The sequence below is a fragment of the Branchiostoma lanceolatum genome, chromosome 4 (assembly GCF_035083965.1).
Source record: "Branchiostoma lanceolatum isolate klBraLanc5 chromosome 4, klBraLanc5.hap2, whole genome shotgun sequence".
Taxonomy (NCBI): domain Eukaryota; kingdom Metazoa; phylum Chordata; class Leptocardii; order Amphioxiformes; family Branchiostomatidae; genus Branchiostoma; species Branchiostoma lanceolatum.
Genome location: NC_089725.1, coordinates 15,122,738 through 15,149,544, shown reverse-complemented (window position 1 = coordinate 15,149,544; position 26,807 = coordinate 15,122,738). Strand labels below are relative to the sequence as shown.

Here is a 26,807-nt window from a genome sequence, read left to right as displayed (position 1 = left end):
GGATGTAGATTCACATGCTTAAGTGACAACATGTTAACGTTACGTGATTTGATCTAGACCCTAAATCTAGCGATGGCTGTTGTTTTAACTATTTTGCCAATTTCTTTTGACGTCTAAAAGCGTCATACGTGTACGCGATATCAACGTAGGTAAGGGACGAACTAGACATCAGGACGAAGGGTGGGAGTAAGGGTGGTAAATAATGACGCAAAATTTTCCCCAGATGAAAATGTATCAGATGGACTATGACATTTGCTCAGATGACAGAAGCGTTACTGACAGACAACGCCTTCAAGGTGAAAAAGAAAGATTTGTCCGGTGGGACAATATCCGGGGGTTACCCATATAGAAACTCAGAGGGTTATTAGTATCAACCCTAAAACCTTTTCGTAACTTCTTGTGACTTTGATACTTAGAGAGTGTCATTCTGTCTTTTACGGATTGTTCCATAACATCTTTCTAGTTTTGAAAAAAAAGGTACGAAATTTGATGCTATTACATCAAATCTCCAGCGGGTACGAAATGACGCAACCCCGTACTTTGTAATATAATCTATTTTAGGGCTTGTTTATTTATCAGTTTATAATCCTTGGTAACGGTTAATATGCTGATTTTAGTCATCAGGGCCTTTAAACTTGGACAACTTGAAATGTTGCTGGGCAACCTAGATTTTGGCTTAAGTTACCTACTGGGTAATATATCATTTCGAGACTTGTCATAGTATGTCTACGGTTCCACAGATAAAATTTACTTATAACAAAGATTACCTGTAGCAGCAACAGTGAAATTCTTTTAGCCTAACCTCGCCTGACCTTCCTGAAATGGGTGCCCCTCCCCCTTGAATGTGATAGGTGCCCCCTTCTCCCTTTTGAAAAGGATGGGTAAATGGTTGCCCCCCTCCCCCTTTAAGAACAGTTAATGATTCAGTGCCTTACCGGTCGGACTACCCCTGTTGACTCAACCTCAAACAATTTAGGTTGTTTCTACGCAGATGGGTTGTCGCTAATTGAGTAACCTTGGAATGACCAATTCTATGCACAGATTAACAGATCACATCGTTTTGTCATGTCAAAACAACTGCCTGTTCTTCAGTCATATGTTGTAAAAAATCTTTGATCAAGTGATACAGATACTGTAGTAAGAATGCTTCGTCAAGTTAGGGATCTCTACCTCATATAAACATGTTTTCGTTCAACACTTAAAACTACAAGGTAAGTTATGACGCTATATAGCCCGGAGCTGTATTTGCGGTACTCGTCACACGCCCTGTGAAATTCGTCACCAAGCACAAATGAACCAATCCTAATTTGTAAAGAGCTATAATTGAGGAAACTATCTCGCTTTCTGTACAGCCCAGTGTGTGCGAGGGAAAGACAGAGACTTCAAATGTTTGTCGCAAGAACATACTGTTTCTTGAGGATACTTCTGCTGATTGTGGAGGTCACCCTTTCAACAGGTTAGTATAACATGGATGAATGGACATGATTACCACTAGTATCATTATTGAGGTACAATCGGACAAAAGCTAGAAGACTATAGTCAAAGAACAGAAGTTATGAAACGCAGTTTACCGAATCACAATACCAAAACACAGTGTTGTATGGAACTTGAAGAATATCCCCCCCCCCCCAAGAGAAGTTCAGAATGATCAAACTGTGACAAAGTTGGTTTCAGTGTAGGGCCTTGCTGGTGTGATTTTACGGTCGCTGGTGGGAACATAAGGTGCCTGAGTTTGGTTGTTGTTGTCGTCATGTTGGTTATCAGTATTGGGTGCCCATGTGAGAACTTAATACTCTGCTATCAATGTTATTGTTGCCAATTTTTGTTGCTGTTACATTCAGATCTCATTATTTTGCGTTGCGTTTGTGATTATGAAGTACATGGTCTCTCTGGCAAACATTCGGTTCCACCATATTGTCCTTGATCTTTTCAATATACGGATGCATTCATTTGAAAATTGCTTCTTTCTTACAGGCTGCGTCCAAGATTCCAGAGTCACCCACAGTGAGATATACAATGGGGTCTGCTACGCTTTCAGCAATATAAGAGTGGATTTCAACACGTTTGTCAACACAGGTAGGTTACCAAATACTAGGGTAAAACATAGCTCTGTAAATGTATTAAACAAGGTGACGCCCTTGTTCCCTTGACAAGGTGTGGCATATTACGTCGGTGAGTCAATCTGTCAAGAAGACCAAGGACATCCCTTTGTGTTAACCCTCTCCCTCCTGAAATAACCCTTTGGCACAGGATTTGTACTGACTTCGGGGTAAGGTAGCAGGGAGAAGGTTAAAGAAATGTTTGTACATGCCCTTCTTGACATTTTGCTACGTCTGTGGCACCATGGTAGGGAAGAGCACGTAGTGTTGTGGGCTCTTAAGGTGACTGTTCTTAGTGGAATTAGTATTTAGTGTGCATGGCAGAGTTGAAATGCATTGACCTGAAATCAATGACTACTACCTCTTCTGTAAATGGTTTAATCATATTGCGTATCAATACATACTTCACGTGCTGAAAATTGTGTCCTCAGGGACTTGATGGATAACTTCTCATTGTCCTAGTTGCGTTGATTCGTGAAGATACAATCATACTAAGTTGCAGGGAGAAGTAGCTATAGAGTCACATTCGGGCACACATCATTGTCGTTACTTCACAAGGTCACATGGAGAAGTAGTTCATTCAGTCCGAGGAAGGAAGCCAAATTTGACGAAACGTCGACAATTGCATAGTTGTGTCGAAAAAGAAACACTGCTACTTATTGAATACTGACATATTTCAATACTCAAGGAAAACTAAGAATGTTGCGTTATTAAAAAGTTAATCATTACCTCTCAGATTTCATTCTGTGGAGTTTAATAAATAAATATTAGTCAATTTTTGATCAGTTAATGTATACCTATGTTCGTCTTTACCTCCTTTTCACCCTTCAAAGCTATGAAATCCAGGTCATTAATAACTATAGATTACATCAATTTCTCAAGAATTATGCAAATTCTAAAAATGGTCTAAGTTAACTGGCATCCGAATCCTAGTTTTGCGTAAGTCACGGCTGATCATCCTGTACTAATGAATGGAAGGACTATATGCAAAGCTTCTAAGAGCACTAAGAAGAGTTTAGAGCCCTTTGCGTTTTAGTGCAAATCCTTTTGGTATGTAGCTGGTGTAGAAAGACCAAAGTTTTTTCTTTGAAGAGATTACTGCCAGAGGAGGAATGAAACAGCAAACTACATCTCTCCACAATGTAAAAGAGAGAGGATTGGATTTTGTATATCAAGTTTTGTAAAGAAACCATTACGTTCTTTTCGAAAAGTATGTCTTCGAACAACAGGCCTCAAAGTCAATGAGGGAATGTAAACTCAAAAGCTACAAAGTAAAACTGCTTGTGGTTATATAAGCATATTATCCTTTCAAACGTACATCCTGTAACCTTAGGTCAGTGTTAGCATATCTGAGAGTAGGTGTTGAGAAGCCAATTACGTCTGCACCACTGGAACCGGAGATGATCACACGATCCACGCGAACACTTAACCTTTGCGTGAGATGAGAGCCTTTTAAGGGGAAAATGCAGTATCCTATCAGTAAATGGGATCTGACGTTGCCATAATCTCATTATAGTCTTAGCCAGGGCTGTGTCCAGGTTTAATTCTTTCCGTCCCACTCATTTTGGGGAGCTTATGTTGTTTATTTTTTAATGTTTAATATGTCATCTTCATCTTACGAAAATACATTTTCATAGAATTTGTGTAATGAAGTTAAGATTTTTGGACGGACGGAGTGATATCATTGTCCATCCCAACAAGGAAATTTTCCTCCCGAGCTCAAGCTATTTATCCCATTTCTTTAGTTCAAAAAAGTATTTCAATCAGAAACCATGATAGATACTTTTACACGGGATAACGACTGTCACAAAACGTATCCCATTATTTCACTATATGACAATCTTTCAAAACCTCTTACTAATAAATTAAATCCCTCACTAGTAAATTAATGGGATAGCACCCCTTCATCCCATTAGTTTACTATAAGAGACATCTAAAAATCTCTTATTAGTGAATTAATTGGATAGCACCCACTTATCCCATTGATTTACTATAAGAGACGTCAAAAATCTCTTGCTTGTAAATTAATGGGGTAGCACCCCTTCATCCCATTAGTTTACTATAAGAGACATCTAAAAATCTCTTATTAGTGAATTAATTGGATAGCACCCACTTATCCCATTAGTTTACTATAAGAGACGTCAAAAATCTCTTGCTTGTAAATTAATGGGGTAGCACCCCTTTATCCCATTAATTTACTATAAGAGACATCTAAAACCTCCTTACTAGTAAATTCATTGGATAGCACCCCTTTATCCCATTCGTTTACTGTAAGAGCTATCTAAAAATCTCTTACTAGTAAAATAATAGCACCAAGAGATTTCTTGCTGTCTCTTATGGTGAATTGATGAAATAACTTTGCGAATACAATGATCATTGTAATTGAGATTAACGCGAAAAGCTATGCAGTTACAGTTGAAGCCAATTGGAAGCCGCAATAGTAATGCAGTATCAGCTACCGAAAAAGCACTACGTCTCGAGAATTACGCTTCGAGGGGAAGGAAAGAAGGACGCATTTCTAGGAGATTTTGCCATATTATCGATTCAAGACTACCTGCCTACCTAAGACAGGAAATGGATGACTCACTTACCTATATCATCTTGGTGTAATCCACTATGTTTGACAAGAATATGGTTCTGATACATACAGTAAGGCCATGCATGTAAATGTGTACACTACAGAGCTTAGCAAAATGACTCAATGTTATTAATCCAAACGTCAGGACCGAACATTAGTGAAGAAAAAGGTCCGTGTAGGTAGAGGCTTAAGACAGCCCTGTGGTAAATGCATGCGCAGTAGCAAGGTCATACGAGCACATGAAAATGATGACTATCGGAAAGTCAATGAAGCCGCTCTGAACAACATTTTGCACACGTATAGCAGTCGGGGAACAACGGAAAGACATTGTCAGTAAAAGACCTGGCGTCAGTTGTTGAAGCAATGTTTGGGCTTTCAATTAGACTTCTGTAGTATTGCCACAACATGTTACTAGTCATATAAGTTCACCAACATCTCTTATGCTATTTATAGCATAGACAATGAACCCCAGGGCCATTTACATTCTCTACCTGTCTGTATGTTGTGTTGGGATATTTGATAGCTGAGGGTTAGGGTTATAAAGTAACTATGTACTTACTGTATGCTTACATAGCTTATCTCCAAGCAGATGTTGATGTGGATGATTGTAACTTTTTTTTTCTGACTGCCGGGTTTCTGTGACAGTCACTCACCCCAAAACAGGGCGAGATAGAAACCGACCATTTTTTGTAGTAAAGTAGTGCCCCTCCCTGGGTCCAGTTTCTGCTGATGTGTTGTCACAATGTCAGAGAAGCCTGTCAGTCTCATCTGATCGTCCATCCCCACGTTTTCTAGGAGATTGTATTTTATCTTTCCACAGAATAGTTTTGGTTTGCACATAACAGAATTGTTCTCTACACTGCCTACATCATACAGCCTGCGCTACCGTAGGCGGCACACCAGCGCTCATCACGAACAATGGCATCCAAACATTTCTGTCAGATACCATATCCGGAAACACGGAATTGGCCAGTTCCACCTTCTGGGTAGGATTAGAATACCTGTCTGACGAGCAGCGATGGGCATACACCGACCAAGCAAGGTTAGGCATCTAGTACGATAGTAGTTATGAAGATCACATCTTTACAATGGACAGGGGACATAGCCTGTAGGTAAAATGATGAAAAAGAAAGTTACTCATTGTGGAAATGCTTAAGAATGAATATGTTCTGCAGCTCTGTTTAAGTCTTTAAGATGAAGTACACTCGTCTAGTTTATTCGAGGATTATCATATAATCACGTAAATGGAACATTATGTTCCTACATATATGCTTACTATGGAACATGTTTACATTTACGTTAAAAACTTGTCTCATTTTTTTATCTGTGCAATATCAAAGGATTTACCAGTACTCACAGTACTTTGTATTATTATCATCATGCTCTATAGGACTTCCCTTCAAGACGGCTATAACGAGTGGGCAAGCGGTGAGGAACCAGAAAATGCAGCACCACCGAAAACCTGTGTGCTTCTGCTCCCTGAAAGGGGTCACAGATGGGGCATCAGGGACTGTGGAAAACCCAAACTAGGAATCTGTCAAATCCCTGGTGCGCTATATTGTTTTATTTCCCTTCAACTATACCTAGGCCCATTATAACTCTATAACATTGATTGTACATCATACCGATACAAAAACTAGCCAAAACATTGGTCTTTTTTTGTTCTGCAACGAATCTAACGGACTACGACCAACAATAATAATTGCTGTAATATACATTAGTGCATAATCAAACACAGCAATGTTGGATAACCACATACCTAAGACACCACATAGATGCATATCATACAGGATCATAGAATGTATCATGTATAATCAATTCATTTTCAATATACTACGTTCAAACAAACGAATATTTTATTGTGTCTCCTCACGGCGTGAAGTACAAAAAATGTATGTGTTTTTTCAGTGCGTTTTTATATATAACAGTTTCTCAATGCTCTGCCAGAGGGCATTCGCCGTCAGAATTGAAGCCTGTCATCCATGATTGCTTGTTTTAAACTTCTTATACGCCCCGAGACTGTTTGCAGGCTAAAGGTCTACTTAACTCTTAACGCTAACTCTGAAAGAGTACAGCGGTATCGTCAAAGATTTTATGGCTTAACTTAACACAAACTACAATGTGAAAAGTACAATTCATAAAGATTTGTGATTTTTTTTCCAGCCTCGACAACTCCTCCTCAGCCTGTTGCTACATTCCCTCCAGGTAAGACCCTCTTGACTTCGCAACTGCACTTGCTAGACATGTATACGTACCTTTTGAATCCTGTGAAGTAAACATATACGACAATACTGATAAGGAATGACGTAGACCAGACAGACTTATTAAATCGATACTTCCTCAGGTTGTGCGGGGTCTCCAGAGTTAGCAGCTAGTGCGGACTACAACGGCATTTGCTACATCTTTTCTGCGAGACCAACCGACTACAGGTCGTACCTCAAAACAGACTGTCAACAGTTTAATGCAACACCAGTCTTAGTTACCAACAACCAAATACACCAGTTCCTGGTGTCACAACTAGAACTCCATCCCCAATTCGACGACAAACACTTTTGGATTGGTCTCATTCATCATCCGGAACATCAACATTGGATCTACGCCGAGGAAAGTCTAACGCCGCTGCCAGACGACTTTGATGAGTGGGCAGCTGACCAAAACGTCACCCACGTGTCAGTTCCTTACAACTGCGTGACCATGTCTTCGCATCATAACTACAGCTGGGTGTTGGAGAACTGTCGGGCAACAACACCACACTACATTTGTCAGATTGGTAAGTCGAGAATATCTCTACAGGTGACTTATATGATTCCCTTCCCATGTAGCTGAGACATCGTTGTGAACTTGTAAAGAATTCAATTTTTATATTAATTTTTCTACAGCTCCGTCGACTACAATTGCCCCAACTACTACAAGAACGTCATCTTTGATCAGTAAGCAAGTTTTGTTGTCATCTATCCTTCCATCTTTCCTTCGAGATTTTTCACTTCAGCTAGATCTTACCAGTTTGAGATGTGGTGATGACTTTAATTCAGGACATAATTGTCACTTATCATGTTTTCACTTCTTAACAGGTAATCTGACAACTAATGCTTCGACCACTGGAAGAGTGTCAACTTTGACAAGCAGTAAGCAAGTTTCATCATTCACTTTTCATTGTCTTTTCTATGCGTATACCTTTCATCTCAGCCAAATCTCAATCTTTTAAGAGAATTGTTAAAAAAGTTGACTCACTTGACAGAATTACACTAATGTTGAAGGTGATCTGTCAAGGATTTCTAGTAATACAATTCACCTATAATGACATTGTTGTAATGATCACAGTTGTGTCCAATGTGATTTCCATGAAGTTGACCTATAGTTGATACGTTTTGTTGGTACAATTCGTCATGCCAAACGATGTAGTAGTTTGCACTTGATGATTTGTTTAACTGTTAAGTTCAACTTGTCAAAAATGAAACTATATGGAGCAAATGCTACCTTTGTGATAACGAATTTGTGCAATCCTACTTCATTAGAAATGCAAAGGACGTCAATCAAAAGTTTTATCTTGTGTGTTCTTATCTGAACGTTAATCATTGTGATAGTAACTACAACTGCTGAAGGTCGCACTTGCTAGTAGTGTGTCATCAGAGAGACATTGCCCCTGCATCGACAGCTTTATGTATAAATTGCAAGGTCTAGCACTAAAATCTTGATAGTTACGTCAGACATGCCTACGCAGACACGATATACTTATTGAAAAAATCCATACAGATCTAGTAATATAGGTGTTTTTTTTCTCCAAGCTCCAACTTTACAGACAACTCCTTCGCGGCCTGTTCCTACCTTCCCTCCAGGTAAGACATTCTTCATTATACGTCCTGATGATGCTAATACGAAGTAAATCTTTTGCACGTACGGTTTCATTAGAATATTTGCTTTCTTTTTGCGGGAAAGGATGCACAAATCAAATATTGTGTAAACGATATATTCTCCAGGCTGTGCGCGGTCTCCAGTGTTAGCAGCCAGTGCAGACTACAACGGCATTTGCTACATCTTTTCTGCAAGACCAACCGACTACAGATCGTACCTCAAAACAGACTGTCAACAGTTTAATGCAACACCAGTCTTAGTTACCAACAACCAAATACACCAGTTCCTGGTATCACAACTAGAACTCTATCCCCAATTCGACGACAAACACTTTTGGATTGGTCTCATTCATCATCCGGAACATCAACATTGGATCTACGCCGAGGAAAGTCTAACGCCGCTGCCAGACGACTTTGATGAGTGGGCAGCTGACCAAAACGTCACCCACGTGTCAGTTCCTTACAACTGCGTGACCATGTCTTCGCATCATAACTACAGCTGGGTGTTGGAGAACTGTCGGGCAACAACACCACACTACATTTGTCAGATTGGTAAGTCGAGAATACCTCTTCAGGTGACTTATATGATTCCCTTCCCATGTAGCTGAGACATCGTTGTGAACTTGTAAAGAATTCAATTTTTATATTAATTTTTCTACAGCTCCGTTGACTACAATTGCCCCAACTACTACAAGAACGTCATCTTTGATCAGTAAGCAAGTTTTGTTGTCATCTATCCTTCCATCTTTCCTTCGAGATTTTTCACTTCAGCTAGATCTTACCAGTTTGAGATGTGGTGATGACTTTAATTCAGGACATAATTGTCACTTATCATGTTTTCACTTCTTAACAGGTAATCTGACAACTAATACTTCGACCACTGGAAGAGTGTCAACTTTGACAAGCAGTAAGCAAGTTTCATCATTCACTTTTCATTGTCTTTTCTATGCGTATACCTTTCATCTCAGCCAAATCTCAATCTTTTAAGAGAATTGTTAAAAAAACTTGACTCACTTGACAGAATTACACTAATGTTGAAGGTGATCTGTCAAGGATTTCTAGTAATACAATTCACCTATAATGACATTGTTGTAATGATCACAGTTGTGTCCAATTTGATTTCCATGAAGTTGACCTATAGTTGATACGTTTCGTTGGTACAATTCGTCATGCCAAACGATGTAGAAGTTTGCACTTGATGATTTGTTTAACTGTTAAGTTCAACTTGTCAAAAATGAAACTATATGGAGCAAATGCTACCTATGTGATAACGAATCCTTGCAATCCTACTTCATTAGAAATGCAAAGGACGTCAATCAAAAGTTTTATCTTGTGTGTTCTTATCTGAACGTTAATCATTGTGATAGTAACTACAACTGCTGAAGGTCGCACTTGCTAGTAGTGTGTCATCAGAGAGACATTGCCCCTGCATCGACAGCTTTATGTATAAATTGCAAGGTCTAGCACTAAAATCTTGATAGTTACGTCAGACATGCCTACGCAGACACGATATACTTATTGAAAAAATCCATACAGATCTAGTAATATAGGTGTTTTTTTTCTCCAAGCTCCAACTTTACAGACAACTCCTTCGCGGCCTGTTCCTACCTTCCCTCCAGGTAAGACATTCTTCATTATACGTCCTGATGATGCTAATACAAAGTAAATCTTTTGCACGAATGGTTTCATTAGAGTATTTGCTTTCTTTTTGCGGGAAAGGATGCACAAATCAAATATTGTGTAAACGATATCTTCTCCAGGCTGTGCGCGGGCTCCAGAGTTAGCAGCTAGTGCAGACTACAACGGCATTTGCTACATCTTTTCTGCAAGACCAACCGACTACAGATCGTACCTCAAAACAGACTGTCAACAGTTTAATGCAACACCAGTCTTAGTTACCAACAACCAAATACACCAGTTCCTGGTATCACAACTAGAACTCTATCCCCAATTCGACGACAAACACTTTTGGATTGGTCTCATTCATCATCCGGAACATCAACATTGGATCTACGCCGAGGAAAGTCTAACGCCGCTGCCAGACGACTTTGATGAGTGGGCAGCTGACCAAAACGTCACCCACGTGTCAGTTCCTTACAACTGCGTGACCATGTCTTCGCATCATAACTACAGCTGGGTGTTGGAGAACTGTCGGGCAACAACACCACACTACATTTGTCAGATTGGTAAGTCGAGAATACCTCTACAGGTGACTTATATGATTCCCTTCCCATGTAGCTGAGACATCGTTGTGAACTTGTAAAGAATTCAATTTTTATATTAATTTTTCTACAGCTCCGTTGACTACAATTGCCCCAACTACTACAAGAACGTCATCTTTGATCAGTAAGCAAGTTTTGTTGTCATCTATCCTTCCATCTTTCCTTCGAGATTTTTCACTTCAGCTAGATCTTACCAGTTTGAGATGTGGTGATGACTTTAATTCAGGACATAATTGTCACTTATCATGTTTTCACTTCTTAACAGGTAATCTGACAACTAATACTTCGACCACTGGAAGAGTGTCAACTTTGACAAGCAGTAAGCAAGTTTCATCATTCACTTTTCATTGTCTTTTCTATGCGTATACCTTTCATCTCAGCCAAATCTCAATCTTTTAAGAGAATTGTTAAAAAAACTTGACTCACTTGACAGAATTACACTAATGTTGAAGGTGATCTGTCAAGGATTTCTAGTAATACAATTCACCTATAATGACATTGTTGTAATGATCACAGTTGTGTCCAATTTGATTTCCATGAAGTTGACCTATAGTTGATACGTTTTGTTGGTACAATTCGTCATGCCAAACGATGTAGTAGTTTGCACTTGATGATTTGTTTAACTGTTAAGTTCAACTTGTCAAAAATGAAACTATATGGAGCAAATGCTACCTTTGTGATAACGAATTTGTGCAATCCTACTTCATTAGAAAATGGAGCAAATGCTACCTTTGTGATAACGAATTTGTGCAATCCTACTTCATTAGAAATGCAAAGGACGTCAATCAAAAGTTTTATCTTGTATGTTCTTATCTGAACGTTAATCATTGTGATAGTAACTACAACCGCTAAAGGTCGCACTTGCTAGTAGTGTGTCATCAGAGAGACATTGCCCCTGCATCGACAGCTTTATGTATAAATTGCAAGGTCTAGCACTAAAATCTTGATAGTTACGTCAGACATGCCTACGCAGACACGATATACTTATTGAAAAAAATCCATACAGATCTAGTAATATAGGTGTTTTTTCCCCCAAGCTCCAACTTTACAGACAACTCCTTCGCGGCCTGTTCCTACCTTCCCTCCAGGTAAGACATTCTTCATTATACGTCCTGATGATGCTAATACAAAGTAAATCTTTTGCACGTACAGTTTCATTAGAGTTTGCTTTCTTTTTGTGGGAAAGGATGCACAAATCAAATATTGTGTAAACGATATATTCTCCAGGCTGTGCGCGGTCTCCAGTGTTAACAGCTAGTGCAGACTACAACGGCATTTGCTACATCTTTTCTGCAAGACCAACCGACTACAGATCGTACCTCAAAACAGACTGTCAACAGTTTAATGCAACACCAGTCTTAGTTACCAACAACCAAATACACCAGTTCCTGGTGTCACAACTAGAACTCTATCCCCAATTCGACGACAAACACTTTTGGATTGGTCTCATTCATCATCCGGAACATCAACATTGGATCTACGCCGAGGAAAGTCTAACGCCGCTGCCAGACGACTTTGATGAGTGGGCAGCTGACCAAAACGTCACCCACGTGTCAGTTCCTTACAACTGCGTGACCATGTCTTCGCATCATAACTACAGCTGGGTGTTGGAGAACTGTCGGGCAACAACACCACACTACATTTGTCAGATTGGTAAGTCGAGAATACATTTTCGGTTGTTTTTCCTTCGCCAATTCCATTGTTTAGCAATATTTCATATAAGGTCCTAGAGTCAATTCTACATTACCGAGAGGGTGTTTGTTGCCTTTTGTTCTAACATTTACAAAACCTTTGTAACAATCTATGTGAGATAAGTAACTGTTAAGAACAATTTCCAACATTTATTTGATGTTCTAAATATTTTCTGCTGTGTTCCAACAGGTTAAACACATTTCCAACATTGAACACATTATTTGTATTAGTTTCTAAACTGTTGCAACACAGATTGATCATTTGTTTGAACATGTTCCAACATTCTACAAATATGATATAACTGGGTCAGTGGGCTGGGAACAGGGCAATTCACACATCCCTTCAAAGTATAGGGGATTAGGCCAAGGTACCATGCATAGACACCTAAAGACAAAAGAGTTGCCAGTGTCCACACGTGAAATCTAAAAATATACAGAGGCAGACAATAGAGCGTGATTAGCACCTACTTTTATGGGGGCAATAACCCAAATCTACCATTTTGAGAATGATGCAAAATGTTGGAACATGTTCCAACAGTAGAACAATCACACAGATCTTTGAAAACTGTTCTAAATAAAGAGATATTTGTGCAAATACTTTCATGATATTTCCAAAATATATAGATGAGTTCAAACATGTTCAAACTTTCATTTCTAATTGTTTGAACGATCTGGAATTATTTTGACTGAAATAGTCTTTTCTCTAAAATTGTTCAAACTTATTAGCAATATCATCTGAAAACCCTCTCGGTGACATGGAATTGACTCTACTTGATAAATTAGCTAAATAGTTGGATTATCTTAATATGTTTGTTCGTCTTTTTCATTTTCAGGGCATAGCTTTGGTAACGTCTTGTTTGTGTTTTCATTTCGGATGAAAAACAATTCTGGGTCATGTATTTATCGATTCCCAAGACTTAATTAGAGAAATGGGATATGGTAATGTTATCATGCTACTTCATGACGAACAGTTGATGTAAGTTGGTAGAGCACTTTCATATGAAGCCATCGCTGTTCCTGTCGACATGTTGGTGTCTCTATTTCCCTTTCAGTCAATTATGTCTCAATCATTTTTGGACATTTTAAAGATCATCTAACACTCTTGAATAATGTGGACAAAGAAGATCAAAAACAGAATACCAGAAGGGCACTTATAATCCTGCCGACTAAACTAAAAAATGCTGTGCACGATTCAACTACGATGCAAAGTAATACAAATAGCGATTCCGTCGTGGCAGCCAGCACCTACCTGCTTCATTGATATGGAAAATGAAGGAAAACACTCTATATTCACTTCATGTTTCACCCTTCAACAGGCCCCATGACTACCACTGCTCCCATTACCACAAGAATGACAACATCTACGACAGTCCTAACATCTAGCCTCAGTGAGTCATGTTTACCAATATCGTTACCGCTAACAGGATACATTTGTTCAAACGAGATAATTGCGTAATAAAAATACCACTTGTCGCTGTGGCTGACACTGTGCATACTCATTTATCCAAAGTCTTTTGAAAATTTGCCTTTATAGTTTACATCGAAGCAAAATAAGGAATGGTCCAGTGATTTCAGCATTTCTTTTACATTGAATCGAATATAGAACTAACGTTAGAAGTGTTCGAATATCAGAGATCCTAAGATCTGTCAAATAATGACGAGTGGAGCTATCTTGTAGTCTACAGAAGATTTGTTTATGTGATCTTGCGAAAGTCTATCGAGCTTACTGTTTTATATTGTTTTGTCCCTCCCGATGAGACTTGTGGTTTTACGTCGTAGTCGGGAAAAGGTGCCTTTTTTCTGGCTCTGTGATATACATGCAACAACTGATCAAGCTATACTTATCTCGACTGTATGCTATTTCCTTGCTGAGTGGTACATAAAGCAGCAAGCTTCCTTTACCCAGGAGATTAAATACAGTTTAGTACAGTCTGCATTTAACCTCCATGCTTTGTCCAAGGAGGTTAGAATATCTTGGTTAACTTTACAATTTGGGGCGATCTCATGCCATCATCTTTTCCATTCTTTACGACGCCTGCAATCTTCTCGCATTCAAGGTGGAGCCTTTGTAAGCTACTATTGATATGACAGTTTCGCACATGCCAACATGCGCCGGACAACACCTCGCTCAACACCATCGACACAAAACCTTCACTGACAGCTAAGTCCACAGCTACACCCATTACATGTCCAAGCAACATCCCTTCCCGCTACCATAAAGATAGCAGCTCTCTACATTACTGCCTGCATGAGCATGACATTCCTTCCAAGCCACGTATTACCGATAAATAGCTAACTCCCCCACTAGTTAAGATGACACAATGCTGTGGAGACAACGGCCTGTCTGACAAGTGACAACGCTACCACTCTACTACCCGACAGGCATTACCTCCTGTCTCAACTATTAGTATAACGTCGACAGTGTCTTCCGCTACTATATAGAGTGTTTTTTGAAGATCATTGTTTTCTACTACCTTTCAAACAACAGCCCCACTCATCACCATTGAAACAACAGCTCCACTCATCACCATTGAAACAACAGCTCCACTAACTACTGCCGAGACTACAGTCCCATTTACTACTATTGATACAACAGCCTTGCTTAGTGCTACCGGAACAGAGACAACTGCTATCCCTACCACTATAGACACAATGCCTTCCTTAACTACCATCGAGACGACACCTCCACCCACTACTATCGAATCAACAGCTCTAACCACTGATGCCGAGGCAAGAACTTCGCCCCCCACTATCGAGACAACAGTCCCACCCACTACTATTGAGACAACAGTCCCACCCACCAGTAAAGAGACAACAGCCCTACCCACCAATAAAGACACAACAGGACCAACCACTACTGTCGATGGAACATCTTTACTCACCACTACCGAGACAATAGACCCACCTACTACTGTAGAGACAACATCTCCACCCACCAGTAAAGAAACAACAGTGCCACCCACTAACATCGAGACAACAGTTCCACCTACTACTATTGAGACAACAGCTCCACCTACTACTATCGAGACGAAAGCTCCACCTACTACTATCGAGACGAAAGCTCCTTCCACTACGGTGGAGGTAACATCCTTACGCACCACTGTCGAGACAACAGCCCCACCTACTACTGTTGAGACAACAGCTCCACCCACCAGTAAAGAAACAACAGTGCCACCCACTAACATCGAGACAACAGTTCCATCTACTACTATGGAGCCGACTCCACCTACTACAATCGACACGACAGCCCCTTCCACTACGGTCGAGGCAACATCCTTACTCACCACTATCGAGGTAACAGCCCCACCTACTACTGTTGAGACAACAGCTCCACCCACCAGTAAAGAAACAACAGTGCCACCCACTAGTATTGAGACAACAGCTCTCTTTACTACTATGGACACAACAGCTCCACCTACAACAATCGGCACAACAACTCCACCTACTACTATCGAGACGTCAGTTTCACCTACTTCTGTCGAGGCAACAGCTTCACTTAGTACTATCGAGACGACAGCCCCGCCCACTACTATAGAGACAACGGGGCCACCCCCTACTGTAGAAACTACGTCTCAGGCCACTTCTACAATAAACCTCCTGACAACTGGTAAGACGATCCCACTCACTACTATGGAACAAACTCCAATCCCTACTATCGAGACGACAGCCACATTCTCTACAATAGAGACAACAGCTCCACCTACTATTGACACAACAGCCCCTTCCACTAGTATCAAGACAACAGCCCAACTAACTACTATCAAAACAACAACTTTCCCAACTACTATCAAGACAACAGCTCTCCCTACTGCTATTGACACGACAGCCCCACCTAGCACTGTCGAGACAACAGCCCCACAAACTACTGTGGAGCCTTCAACAGCCTTCCCAACAACTATTGGGACAACAGCTCTTCTTACTACTGGGCAGACAACAGTTCCACTCACCACAATTGATATGACAGTCCCACTTGCTACTGTCAAAACAACGATTTTTTCCACTACTATTAAGACTACGGCTATTCCAACTACGATAGAGACTACAGCCCCACCAACCACTATCAAGACATCAGCTATCCCCACTTCTCTTCACACTACAGCTCCCCCAACAAGTGACATGACTACTCCATTTCCATCTACGATACAGACATTAGCTCCTATATCTACAACGGCTGAAGAAGTTTTTTCCACTAGTCTTGATATAGAGACAACAAGTATTCCGACTACTGTTAACAAAACATTGTTTCCCACAGTCAAAACCACTACAAAGAACATAACACCGTCTCCAAGTTTCTCCCCTACGCCATTGGCAGCGACAACATCTTCAAGCCCGTCTCCTACACCATTGATGACAACAAAAACTCCTACTTCTTCCCCAACACCACTGGCGACAACAACGTCTAAACCTTCTACGCAATTGGCAACAACAAGACCAAAATCTACGACCAAGACCGTAACACCATCACCTAGTTCCAGTCCCTCCCCAACACCATTGGCGACCACAACGTCGAAACTTTCTACGCCATTGGCAACAACAAAAGCAAAGTCTACAACCAAGATCGTTCCACCACCACAGAGTCCCTCCCCAACGCCACAGGCAATAACAACGTCTAAACTGTCTACGCCATTGGCAACTACAAGACCAAAATCCACTACCAAGATCGTAACACCATCTCCTAGTCCCTCCCCAACACCACAGGCAACGACAACGTCTAAACTGTCTACGCCATTGGCAACAACAAGACCAAAATCTACTTCCAAGATCGTAACATCATCTCCTAGTCCCTCCCCAACACCACAGGCAACAACAACGTCTAAACCTTCTACGCCATTGGCAACAACAAGACCAAAATCTACTTCCAAGATCGTAACACCATCTCCTAGTGCTAAACTCTCTACGCCATTGGCAACAACACAAGCAAAGTCTACAACCAAGATCTTTACACCATCACCAAGTCCCTCTCCAACACAAATGGCGACAACAACGTCTAGGCCTTCTACACCATTGGCAACTACAAGGCCAAAATCTACAACCAAGATCGTTACGCCATCTCCTAGTGCCTCTCCAACACCACTGACAACAACAAGACCAAAATCTACCACCAAGACCGTAACACCATTACCTAGTGCTAGTCCGTCTCCAACACCATTGGCGACAACAACTTCTAAACTTTCTACGCCATTGGCAACAACAAAAGCAAAGTCCACAACCAAGATCATTACACCATATCCTAGTCCCTCAACAACACCACAGGCAACAACAACGTCTAAAATTTCTACGCCATTGGCAACTACAAGACCAACATCCACTACCAAGATCGTAACACCATCTCCTAGTCCCTCCCTTACACCACAGGCAACAACAACGTCTAAACTCTCTACGCCATTGACAACAACAAGACCAAAATCCACTACCAACATCGTAACACCATCTCCTAGTCCTTCCCCAACGCCGTTGTCGACAACAACAAGTAAACCCTCCACTCCATTGGTAACAACAAGAAGTAAACCTTCCACGGCATCGATGACCATTACAATGTTACAAGGCCCCACTATCCTAGTTGGGGCTGGCACACTGTGTGTCCCAGCAGGGCCTGATCAGGGCGGGGAATCTGTCCAGGCTGCCGTTCAGGGCGCGCTAATTTGACAGGTCCGCCAGGCCTGGGTTCTACATCTGGAATCTGTTGGTATTTTCCTACCATGATGTCATCTAGAAGGAAAAGACGTATATCTTCCCTGTTTGTGCGAAAATAGGATATGTACAAGAGGTAGAAAGTGAACAAATTAGGTTTTATGCATTAAAACGCCTTATTCAATCATGATGAGCTGATTATACTTAGTTTTGAATGTAAAAAAAGACTTGACCCAAACTGGTCAAAGGTCAGGTCACCAAAAGCGCGCGAAGCACACATGTGTTTTTCGTCTGGAGTCACCAAAACAGTCTTCAGAAACTCAGAATAACAAGGTATCATGGATCATCCAAGAAGGTCTAAAAGATCTAGGACATCCTCTCACAAGGATGACTTCGTGTATGGCCAGGGCTGGACCCTGCCTACGTCTAGATCTGAGAGACGAACACCACAAGTAGACTCGGATAAGTGGCCAATCCTTGAAGTCGTGCGGAGGGTGGATGAACATCATGTTGAGGTCAAATGGGCACCAACCACCCGGACCTGGCCAAACAGTGTCGTTGACCTTCGGCTTAATGCTGAGCTACGAGCAGTGCTTCAGCGAAACTGCTGCAATCCAAGCATGAAAGGTAAGTCCTCTGTCTGACGATGCAAGCATTAAACTGATACCCCCCCCCTGATGCCAGATGTGAATCTGCTCAACACATTACATAATGAGGACCGCATATTGAATAACATGTTACTGAACTTAATTACATATGTCCTGCTTATCTGAGATATTACCAGGGTTTAACTTACTCAAGCAAAGAACAACCTTATGTCACAAGGCAATACATGAGTTTAATATCGAATGATCAACTATGACAAAACCAGTTTCCACAGTTTTTCCCTGTACCATCATCATCATCATCATATTCACTATTCTATATACTTGTTTGTGGCTTCAAGTTTCTTGACAGATTTCTACACTTCAATTTCAGTTTTCAAGGAACAACAGATGCAGCTTAGCCAACATCGCGAGCTGCGTGTCCTTCGACAACAGATATTTGACAAGTAAGTTAATATTCTGATAAATGGTTTGATCAGGATGATAATGATATTTTTTGGTAGTACTTTCGCAACCTAATTGATACTCTCAGTCAACATTTCCATTATCAACCAGTTTTTTTTTTTCAAAAGGGGTGGTACATGATAAAGCAAGGAGTGGTATGCTCGCATCAGCTCTTACATCATAGAAAATTGATTGATCATAAATATAACGCACTTAAATTTACAACATGTACTCCAGTTCAAGTAATCTCAGATATTTCACTCTCTTCCAAACAGCCTTGGGTACCGGTACACCGCATCACGCACACTAGGACATGTCAGGCAGGTGATGGTTGTGGTCCCATTCTCCAAAGCAAACTTCAGGGGCCTCTTTCTCCAGCAGGTGTCACTGCCTGTGTGCCAGGAATTGTTGGAGGAGAAGCCTCTGGAGAATTGTTTTGGAGGACGGGCCATTACAGTGCCAGCAGAGAACATGGGGGAGGTAGACGCCATCCTAGGGGACAACTGGGATGTGCGCACCTTTGATACCAACACTGTGTGTCGTGTGGTGAGGGCAGAGGGACTACGCATATCCTGGGGATACAAGAAAAGGGAGATGTTCTCCCATAGGGACTGCCCAAGGTACTATTACTTGTGAATTCTTGTCACTTCTATCACCGTAATATCTTTGTTTAGAACTTTTGAGCAAACTGACCTAATTATGGGTGAATCATGACAGATCAGAACTCCATTTAGTATTGCATATTCAAAACATTTTCTACCAGTCATGATGAACGAAACATCACTTTTCAAACAAATGATTCATAATGTCATAATTAATAGACAAATTATTGCACAAAGAAGAAGAATATATACACATCATCAACATTCTAAAATAAATAAAAAGACCATTAAAGACTCTCATGTGCTGGTATTAAATCTGCAGGTGCAACTGGGCTGAGGACTCTGGTGATGCCCGTCCAGAGGTTTGCTCCCCTGCAGTAAGCTACATGGTTGGAGAGCCTGAGCTCCACTTCACCTTCACTAGGAGAAGAGGCCACTGGGTGACAGGGCTGATGTAAGCCAATCAGGTATGTACTCACTAACCTTTCATTTCACAATGTTAAGTCATTTAGATGAAGGGGAGTACAATTCTGCTCAAGTTAATCCAGTTTGCACAAAAACAAAAACTGGTGCTATGGCTGTAAGTGCTATGCTAACTGACCTATGTACATTGATAAATAAATACATGCACATCACATTTTCCTATCATAATAGTTGCTACAGCAGTTAAAATCATATCTCCTCTTCTACCATCCAGGTGCAACTGGACTCTAGACGTCGTCCTCCTCCCCGTCATATGCAATCCGATCGTCATCATCTCTGTCATCATCAGATTCGTCACCATCTACACCAGCATCGGCTTGATCAGCATCACCATCATCGCTGTCGTCACTACCTGACTCGCTGTCGTCACTACCTGACTCGCTGTCGTCACTACCTGACTCGCTGTCGTCACTACCTGACTCGCTGTTGGAACTGGATGCCCTACCATAGCCCTGGTCAGGGTCCTGGGGCTGTGCCCTCTTCGTGTACTTCCGCTTCTTTCTCTGGCCTATGCCATGCAGTGCTGCATATAGTTCCCGGTTTTCCATCTGCATCAGCTGAAAAGATTGATTAGATTGAGTCAGATCTTCTAATGTAACTTGTATTTATTTGATAAGTTCCAACCTGATTATTTCTAGTTGTCTTAATAATATGAATTCCAGGAAGAAGGTATGAAGAAAACTTTAGTCACATCTAATGTTGAATTTTACCAGGGAGAGGAGTATTTTGTAGAAATTACCTGCTCTGCCCACTTGCTACGTGTGCGTCCTCCCCCTTTCTGTGATGCCAGGTGGTATCGGCGGGTCTGTATATGGTTCTTCTTTTCGATGGTTTCGCAGTTGATGTAGTGGAGAAAGGGATGATTCGCCAGTTGGTCTGCTGCATGGCAACCAAGGTCTGAAAAAAAATAGTTTTCAAACTTTTTGATGAAATAAAACCACCTTATTTGGCAACTTGGTCTTTTTGGTATTCAACATATTTTCACCATTATGTAAAAATAGCATATAATTACTTACAGTGGATGTAAGGTGTGCAGTCTTCTACATAGGTGGTGTCGCGGAAGTTTTCACACCATGCCTTTGCTGCCTCCTTGTAGGAGGCGTGGAGCTCAGGATTCCTGGGAATGTCCGTAATCCGTGTGAATTCCTGTGTAGTGGGTAGAGTAAGCAACAGCAAAGTCTTAAACTGTGTTTTTGTCTAAAGTCTGTTCATTTAGCTCAGATATCATTATTAGATATGAACTTACCCTCCAAATCTTCTGAATATCCTCCACCTTTATCTCAGGACTCCCGTCCTCCTCTCCAGCGTGACCAGGCATGGAAACCTACAAAGTAGAGGACACAATGAATGGTCAGAGCATTGTCATATTGAATCGTGACACTTTCTGTGATCCGTATTTTCAGAAGCTATGGGTTGTATGTATGCAATTTGAAACAAAGAGGAGCTTCATGACACTGATCTAATTTGTAAAAGCTCACCGTTTCTGCACCGCCTAAGAGGTTCTTTAGGCGAGCCTTTCTCTCAGAGTTGACATGTGGCACCTCTACACCTTTGCTCCGCAGGATGGTTCTTAGCTGTGGGCCGGTAAGGCTGTCAATCCGCCGGACCGCGCCCACACTGCCGATGTCCTTGATGATGTGTGGCATCTTGTCCGGCAGCAACCTGACAGCTTTCTTCAGCTCTTTTGCTATGTAGGTAAAAATGAACTGAAGTTATCACATGTTATTTTGAGACTTTATCACATCTATCTTCTTTTAGCAGAAGTAGTGTATTTACACAGCCATGCTAATGACTTTTAGGTAATCAATATAATTCCAAATGTTTTTCAGTGAATGATAACACCTTTAAATTTGCTCTCTTGATCATTAAAAAAATGAAGTAACATCAAACCTGACAGAGTCTTCCATTTGTAGGTGCTTGGCCCTTCTCTTGTGGCTTCTCTACGAATGTAGAAAGTTGAGATCCCTATCTCTCTGAATGCTTGCTCTAACAATTCAGTAACACCCTGGTCAATACACCATCCGATGAACTGGAGTACAAAACAAAAACACTGTCCTTGATGCTCAGTGAAACACATGTCTGTCAACAATTACAAAGATTTTTTTACGTGACATTTAGAATATCTTTACTTATACATGAAACGTTATTGTCTGTTGTCTATACATGTGTAATATGCTAACAGTGTAAAAAAAAATTACCTGTGTCAATAGCTTGCCTCCTATCCTTTGATCCCTGGAAAGTAAAACTTGTTTAAAGAAGGCTTTGTGACACAAGTGGAACATGTATTAACATTGTAAAAGTACAGATATAAAGTATGACTAGGATTGTGTAATATGCAAAGGTTTTTGCCTTGAGAACTGGACCCCTAGTCACATGGCAGAGAATTTTCAACCACCATTGTAAGTGCTTGTGATATATGGTAAAGTGAAAACATTGCCAAATGCACATTTGCACAAGCAAAAGACATTTTATGTATCTATATCTGTAGAAGTTGTAGACATTATTAAACCTGTATTCCTATTGTTCAATAAAGGATTTTGAGTGAGCAAAATGGTAATTTTTATCCATTTTTAAGTACATACCTGTGCATGGTGTCACCGATGACATTCCCCCATGGTATCTTCATCACTGGAAGATGGCGATGCCCCCTGGTATCTCGCCTGTCTGCGAGGCTTCTTCTTGCCTCCTCAAGGCTTCTCAGTGGGTAGTCTAAAAGTAAAATGGAAACATTGTTATTCAGGTATACACATTTTTTATGATTTTGACCAGCTCCTTTTGGCAGCATAGAAACTTGTAATTTGATATACATGTACACATGAGACTACAACAGTGCATTGAAGGTCGAAAGCTTATGCTTATGTAAAGGACTACATCAAGCAATAAGCCAAACATTCAACTGTATTCAAATGTTGTGAAGATGCAACTTCTTTCAATATTCATTCATACAAGAAAGTCATTAGCTGATTAAGGTTCCACCAAGGGAGGCACATTTTGATACATGAAGCACACATGATATTGGGGTGTAACTTACTAGTATGTAAGGAAAGCAGAATGGCAGCATTTTGCAGATGTAGCAAATAATGATCCCATACCTTGTCTGAACTGTGAGATGGTGTCTTTTGTGCAATAGCACAGAATGCAGAAGTAGTGTCCTGTGAAAGGCACAATGAATAATGATCAGTCATAGCTATTTTACAGATACATTCTTTGGACTGTTACAGCATTTTAAGACATGTAATTTATGAACTTAAAAAAAGCATTCTCCAAGAGTTTTGTGGTGACTATCAAAGACCAACTTATGGCGGACCGTGTTGCCTGGAGGGAAAGAGCAACCCTAGTCCGGGCAAGCTGCCCGATATGATGATGATGATGATCAAAGCACCAAATTCACAGCCCAATCCCACAAGTGCTAATTAAAATAACTGCGCCATTGAAAAACAGCCAGAAGTACAGCTATGTGCCAGTATCAATATCACTAGGTATCTATTAAGATAAACAAATGTATACATTACCAGTTGGCCCAACGATCCCCATCATCTCGGCTAGAGCCTTCCAGTCCGAGACAATGTACCTATAAGGGTAATATATAATGTTGTTTTGAACATGGTGGATTTCTGTTTGGGGTACTGGGATAAAATGCAGAGACCAGATGACATATTCCAAAAAGAAAACTCCTTACCAATTGATTTTGACATGCTTCCTTATCTCCTGGCCATCTTCATCATGTCCGATGATCAAGTCCAACCCATTCTCCTGCAGGTCATTCATTTCCTGGAACACCCGTGACCCCACGCGGACTTGTTCCTCATAATCTTCCTTGCCTGAAAAGTGTATACGTAATGAGGGACAAATATAGCCAGGACCTAATTTCTGTATCAATATTCCACATATTCTAGTTCCATAATTTGGTTAAGGCTTCATTTAAGCATGTTATTTACTAAATTATTTAGCTTCAATTCAAATCTTTTATAGTTTTCAAAAAGTGAATAAGTCAATCTTGGTTAAAAGAAAACTACAGGATCATACACGTATATACAGTAAATGTTTTCTATTGGTGAAAGCCAATTTTACAATGTAACATCAGCAATATAAGATTTACACTAAAAATTGCCATTCGGCATTCATGCTTCACCTCTATAAACATACGCCAAAATATTAGTTACTCAAACAACTGGATATGATTTTGGAAACGGTCAGACGTTTCAAGTAGCATCCACTACTCTATAAACATAAGTCGATTGATACCAACTTTTGATAATATGAATGAATAAATGCATGTTGTATATATGTTACACATGTGATACATACCACTGTACAGAAACACGCAGAATTCATCCCGGACTAGGCGGGGAACCTTCCTGGCCTCTTCTATGTCCCTAACTGGGGTAATGCAGGCCATCACCGCACCGATTGTTGTGTTTTTGGCCTGTGGTCTCCCATCAAGGCCGTATCTAAAGGAGACCACAGGCTCATCCTCTGCAATGAGGTGGCTGTTGGATGGCATCATCAGATAGCGGGTGATGATGTCCCGCGGACTTCTCGACGCCCCATTTCCATCCCTCGCCTGTTGAGTAAATACGCAGTGCATACTATAGATACACAATGGTTGTGCAGTCATCTTTAAATGAAATTGAAGAATATTCAAAAGTAACCTTCATTGTTTCCTATTTTGGATCCAGGCGAGTTACAACCTCAGAATAATACATTTTAATGCATGCCAAAAAAAGCTCAAGTTAAATGGAAGAATCATACAATTCAAATCTTACATTTTCCTCCAACTGGTATGGGATGAAATCGTTCTGTTTCCACCTTTCTTGTTGGATCCAGCTCAGGGGAGGGATAACCTTATTGAACTTCATATGAAGTTCGTGCCACGAGACGTCTGAGACTGTGGCCTGGTCCTTGTAGTGCACACACCACTGGACCAGGTCTTTGGTCTCAGCTGTCTGGCGGCGATATCCACGGCTCGGCACACGGTTGGATTGAAGTGGCTGACCTCTGCGGTCAAAGTTACCCATCGGCCAGTCCACCTCCACAGTAACACCATCCTCCGTCTTGAAGGTGACCTGGAAATTAAAAGTACATATTGATATTTTCATGTAAAAAATTACATTTCTTTCAGTCCCTACACCTCTGCTGCATTTTGCTATGTTATCTTTAGACTATAAAAGTACATTCATCATATCATGACATGATAGTTTTGTGGTTTAACGCTATGAAAAGATTGAGAACACTAATATATTGTATGTCACAGTAACTCATCAGTACATCTGCCTGGTTATAAGAACATTAATCACAATACAACAACATCTATAACGTTAGATCTATAAATCATGGTGCAAATAGTAAATACTTACATCTGCTTTCACAATATTATTTGGTAGCGTGCTAAAGCATGGCTCCAAATATCCCTTCCGAAGCCTCCTCCTCTTCGTCTTGATTGTTTTTGGTGCCAGTGTTGACCAGGCCTTTTTGGTGTTGTTCAGGGGGTAAGGGGAAACAAAGACTCTGGCCCTTTTCCGCCTAGGCTGTTCATCCCCGTCCTCTGGCTCCTGAACTTGCTGTTCTCTCTGCAGGAGCTGGGCCCTCAGCCTCTCCACTTCCTCCTCCAACTCTCTCTTCTCCAAGAGCTGGGCCCTCAGTCTCTCCACTTCCTCCTCCAACTCTCTCTTCTCCAAGAGCTGGGCCCTCAGTCTCTCCACTTCCTCCTCCAACTCTCTCTTCTCCAAGAGCTGGGCCCTCAGTCTCTCCACTTCCTCCTGCAACCCTCTCTTCTCTTCCTCCTTCTGCACTAGCTGTCTCCTGCATTCCTCAAAGACCTGTCGTAACTGCTGCTCTTGGCGTGCTAATGAAACTGCCTGTTGCCTATTTTCAGCTACCAAAATCTCATTTCTTTGCAACAAATAGAAGGGATCGAGAGGGAGCCCTGCCATCATGGCCTTCCCTCTACACAGCCCGCCTCGGAATGAACGTTATCATTTTTGCGCGCAAAATTCCACAATTCGTCACACCCACGTCTAGGCTAGCCCACAGGGTACTCGCCCATCCATCAACTTTAAAACCCTCAAAAACACAAGGGTTCTAACACTGTATAACCCTCCAAATCTTCGTGAATTACTGCCTTCTGCCCCCCTCCCCCTTATGTTATCGTCGAATTTCTAGCCAGAAAAACCCACCAGACAAGGAAATATCAAAATAGCATGTTTATTCTTATTTCCACTGGAAAGAAGATTCACATGGCTGTTTGACTCCTGACTGGTAAACGCAACAGCATGTATTATAGACCCAAAACATGGCGATGTTTTCAGTAGAAGAATGCATTTACCTCACCGAGTCCACCATCTTGAATCGCATAGAATTCTGGGTGAAAACACGCGCTGTATCTAAGCAACAGACTTTACTGAATTTCCTAGAGATTAAATTCACGTGACAGGTAGGCGGAGCCTCAACCGGGCTTCTGGTGGAAGTCTGGAGAATGACCTGGGGGCGGGCTAGCCTGGCAGCCTGAGCTCCCACAAGGATTTCGTTAATTGGAACAAGAGGCCGGGTCTACTCGGGGGTCTAGTAGTAAACCGGGGCCGTCTGAGTGCGGTAAACATTG

General features: G+C 41.1%; 3 protein-coding genes across 3 annotated transcripts; 2 read left to right on the top strand and 1 right to left on the bottom strand.

Moving 5' to 3' along the window:
• Positions 1 to 1,312: 1,312 nt before the first annotated feature.
• On the top strand, positions 1,313 to 18,087 carry LOC136434201 (mucin-2-like). The gene is made up of 21 exons (XM_066426969.1): positions 1,313 to 1,456; positions 1,975 to 2,076; positions 5,554 to 5,719; positions 6,068 to 6,225; positions 6,841 to 6,882; positions 7,022 to 7,447; positions 7,557 to 7,607; positions 7,749 to 7,802; positions 8,463 to 8,513; positions 8,655 to 9,080; positions 9,190 to 9,240; positions 9,382 to 9,435; positions 10,097 to 10,147; positions 10,289 to 10,714; positions 10,824 to 10,874; positions 11,016 to 11,069; positions 11,788 to 11,838; positions 11,978 to 12,403; positions 13,758 to 13,829; positions 14,930 to 16,048; positions 16,694 to 18,087. Exons 1-21 carry the CDS (start codon positions 1,387 to 1,389, stop codon positions 18,085 to 18,087), a joined length of 5,295 nt encoding a protein of 1,764 aa, XP_066283066.1. The 5' UTR covers positions 1,313 to 1,386.
• On the top strand, positions 17,984 to 20,181 carry LOC136432826 (uncharacterized). The gene is made up of 4 exons (XM_066424354.1): positions 17,984 to 18,699; positions 19,051 to 19,123; positions 19,397 to 19,741; positions 20,046 to 20,181. Exons 1-4 carry the CDS (start codon positions 18,411 to 18,413, stop codon positions 20,179 to 20,181), a joined length of 843 nt encoding a protein of 280 aa, XP_066280451.1. The 5' UTR covers positions 17,984 to 18,410.
• On the bottom strand, positions 18,894 to 26,807 carry LOC136432825 (uncharacterized). The gene is made up of 14 exons (XM_066424353.1): positions 25,564 to 26,807; positions 24,973 to 25,272; positions 24,515 to 24,770; positions 23,886 to 24,027; positions 23,719 to 23,777; positions 23,299 to 23,358; positions 22,789 to 22,915; positions 22,405 to 22,438; positions 22,097 to 22,235; positions 21,685 to 21,893; positions 21,453 to 21,530; positions 21,223 to 21,352; positions 20,946 to 21,103; positions 18,894 to 20,763 (listed from the first exon to the last, which is right to left on the bottom strand). Exons 1-14 carry the CDS (start codon positions 26,140 to 26,142, stop codon positions 20,434 to 20,436), a joined length of 2,601 nt encoding a protein of 866 aa, XP_066280450.1. The 5' UTR covers positions 26,143 to 26,807; the 3' UTR covers positions 18,894 to 20,433.

Coding starts and splice junctions, on each gene's coding strand:
- LOC136434201 (XM_066426969.1), top strand. CDS start 1,387: ATGTTTGTCGCAAGAACATACTGTTTCTTGAGGATACTTCTGCTGATT. Junction 10,875..11,015: donor AAGAACGTCATCTTTGATCA/GTAAGCAAGTTT, acceptor ACTTCTTAACAG/GTAATCTGACAACTAATACT. Junction 13,830..14,929: donor AGTCCTAACATCTAGCCTCA/GTGAGTCATGTT, acceptor TTCAAACAACAG/CCCCACTCATCACCATTGAA.
- LOC136432826 (XM_066424354.1), top strand. CDS start 18,411: ATGGATCATCCAAGAAGGTCTAAAAGATCTAGGACATCCTCTCACAAG. Junction 19,124..19,396: donor CGACAACAGATATTTGACAA/GTAAGTTAATAT, acceptor TCTTCCAAACAG/CCTTGGGTACCGGTACACCG. Junction 19,742..20,045: donor TCCCATAGGGACTGCCCAAG/GTACTATTACTT, acceptor TTAAATCTGCAG/GTGCAACTGGGCTGAGGACT.
- LOC136432825 (XM_066424353.1), bottom strand. CDS start 26,142: ATGATGGCAGGGCTCCCTCTCGATCCCTTCTATTTGTTGCAAAGAAAT. Junction 22,439..22,788: donor ATCGGTGACACCATGCACAG/GTATGTACTTAA, acceptor TTTACTTTCCAG/GGATCAAAGGATAGGAGGCA. Junction 22,236..22,404: donor GAGGCAAGCTATTGACACAG/GTAATTTTTTTT, acceptor TTTGTACTCCAG/TTCATCGGATGGTGTATTGA.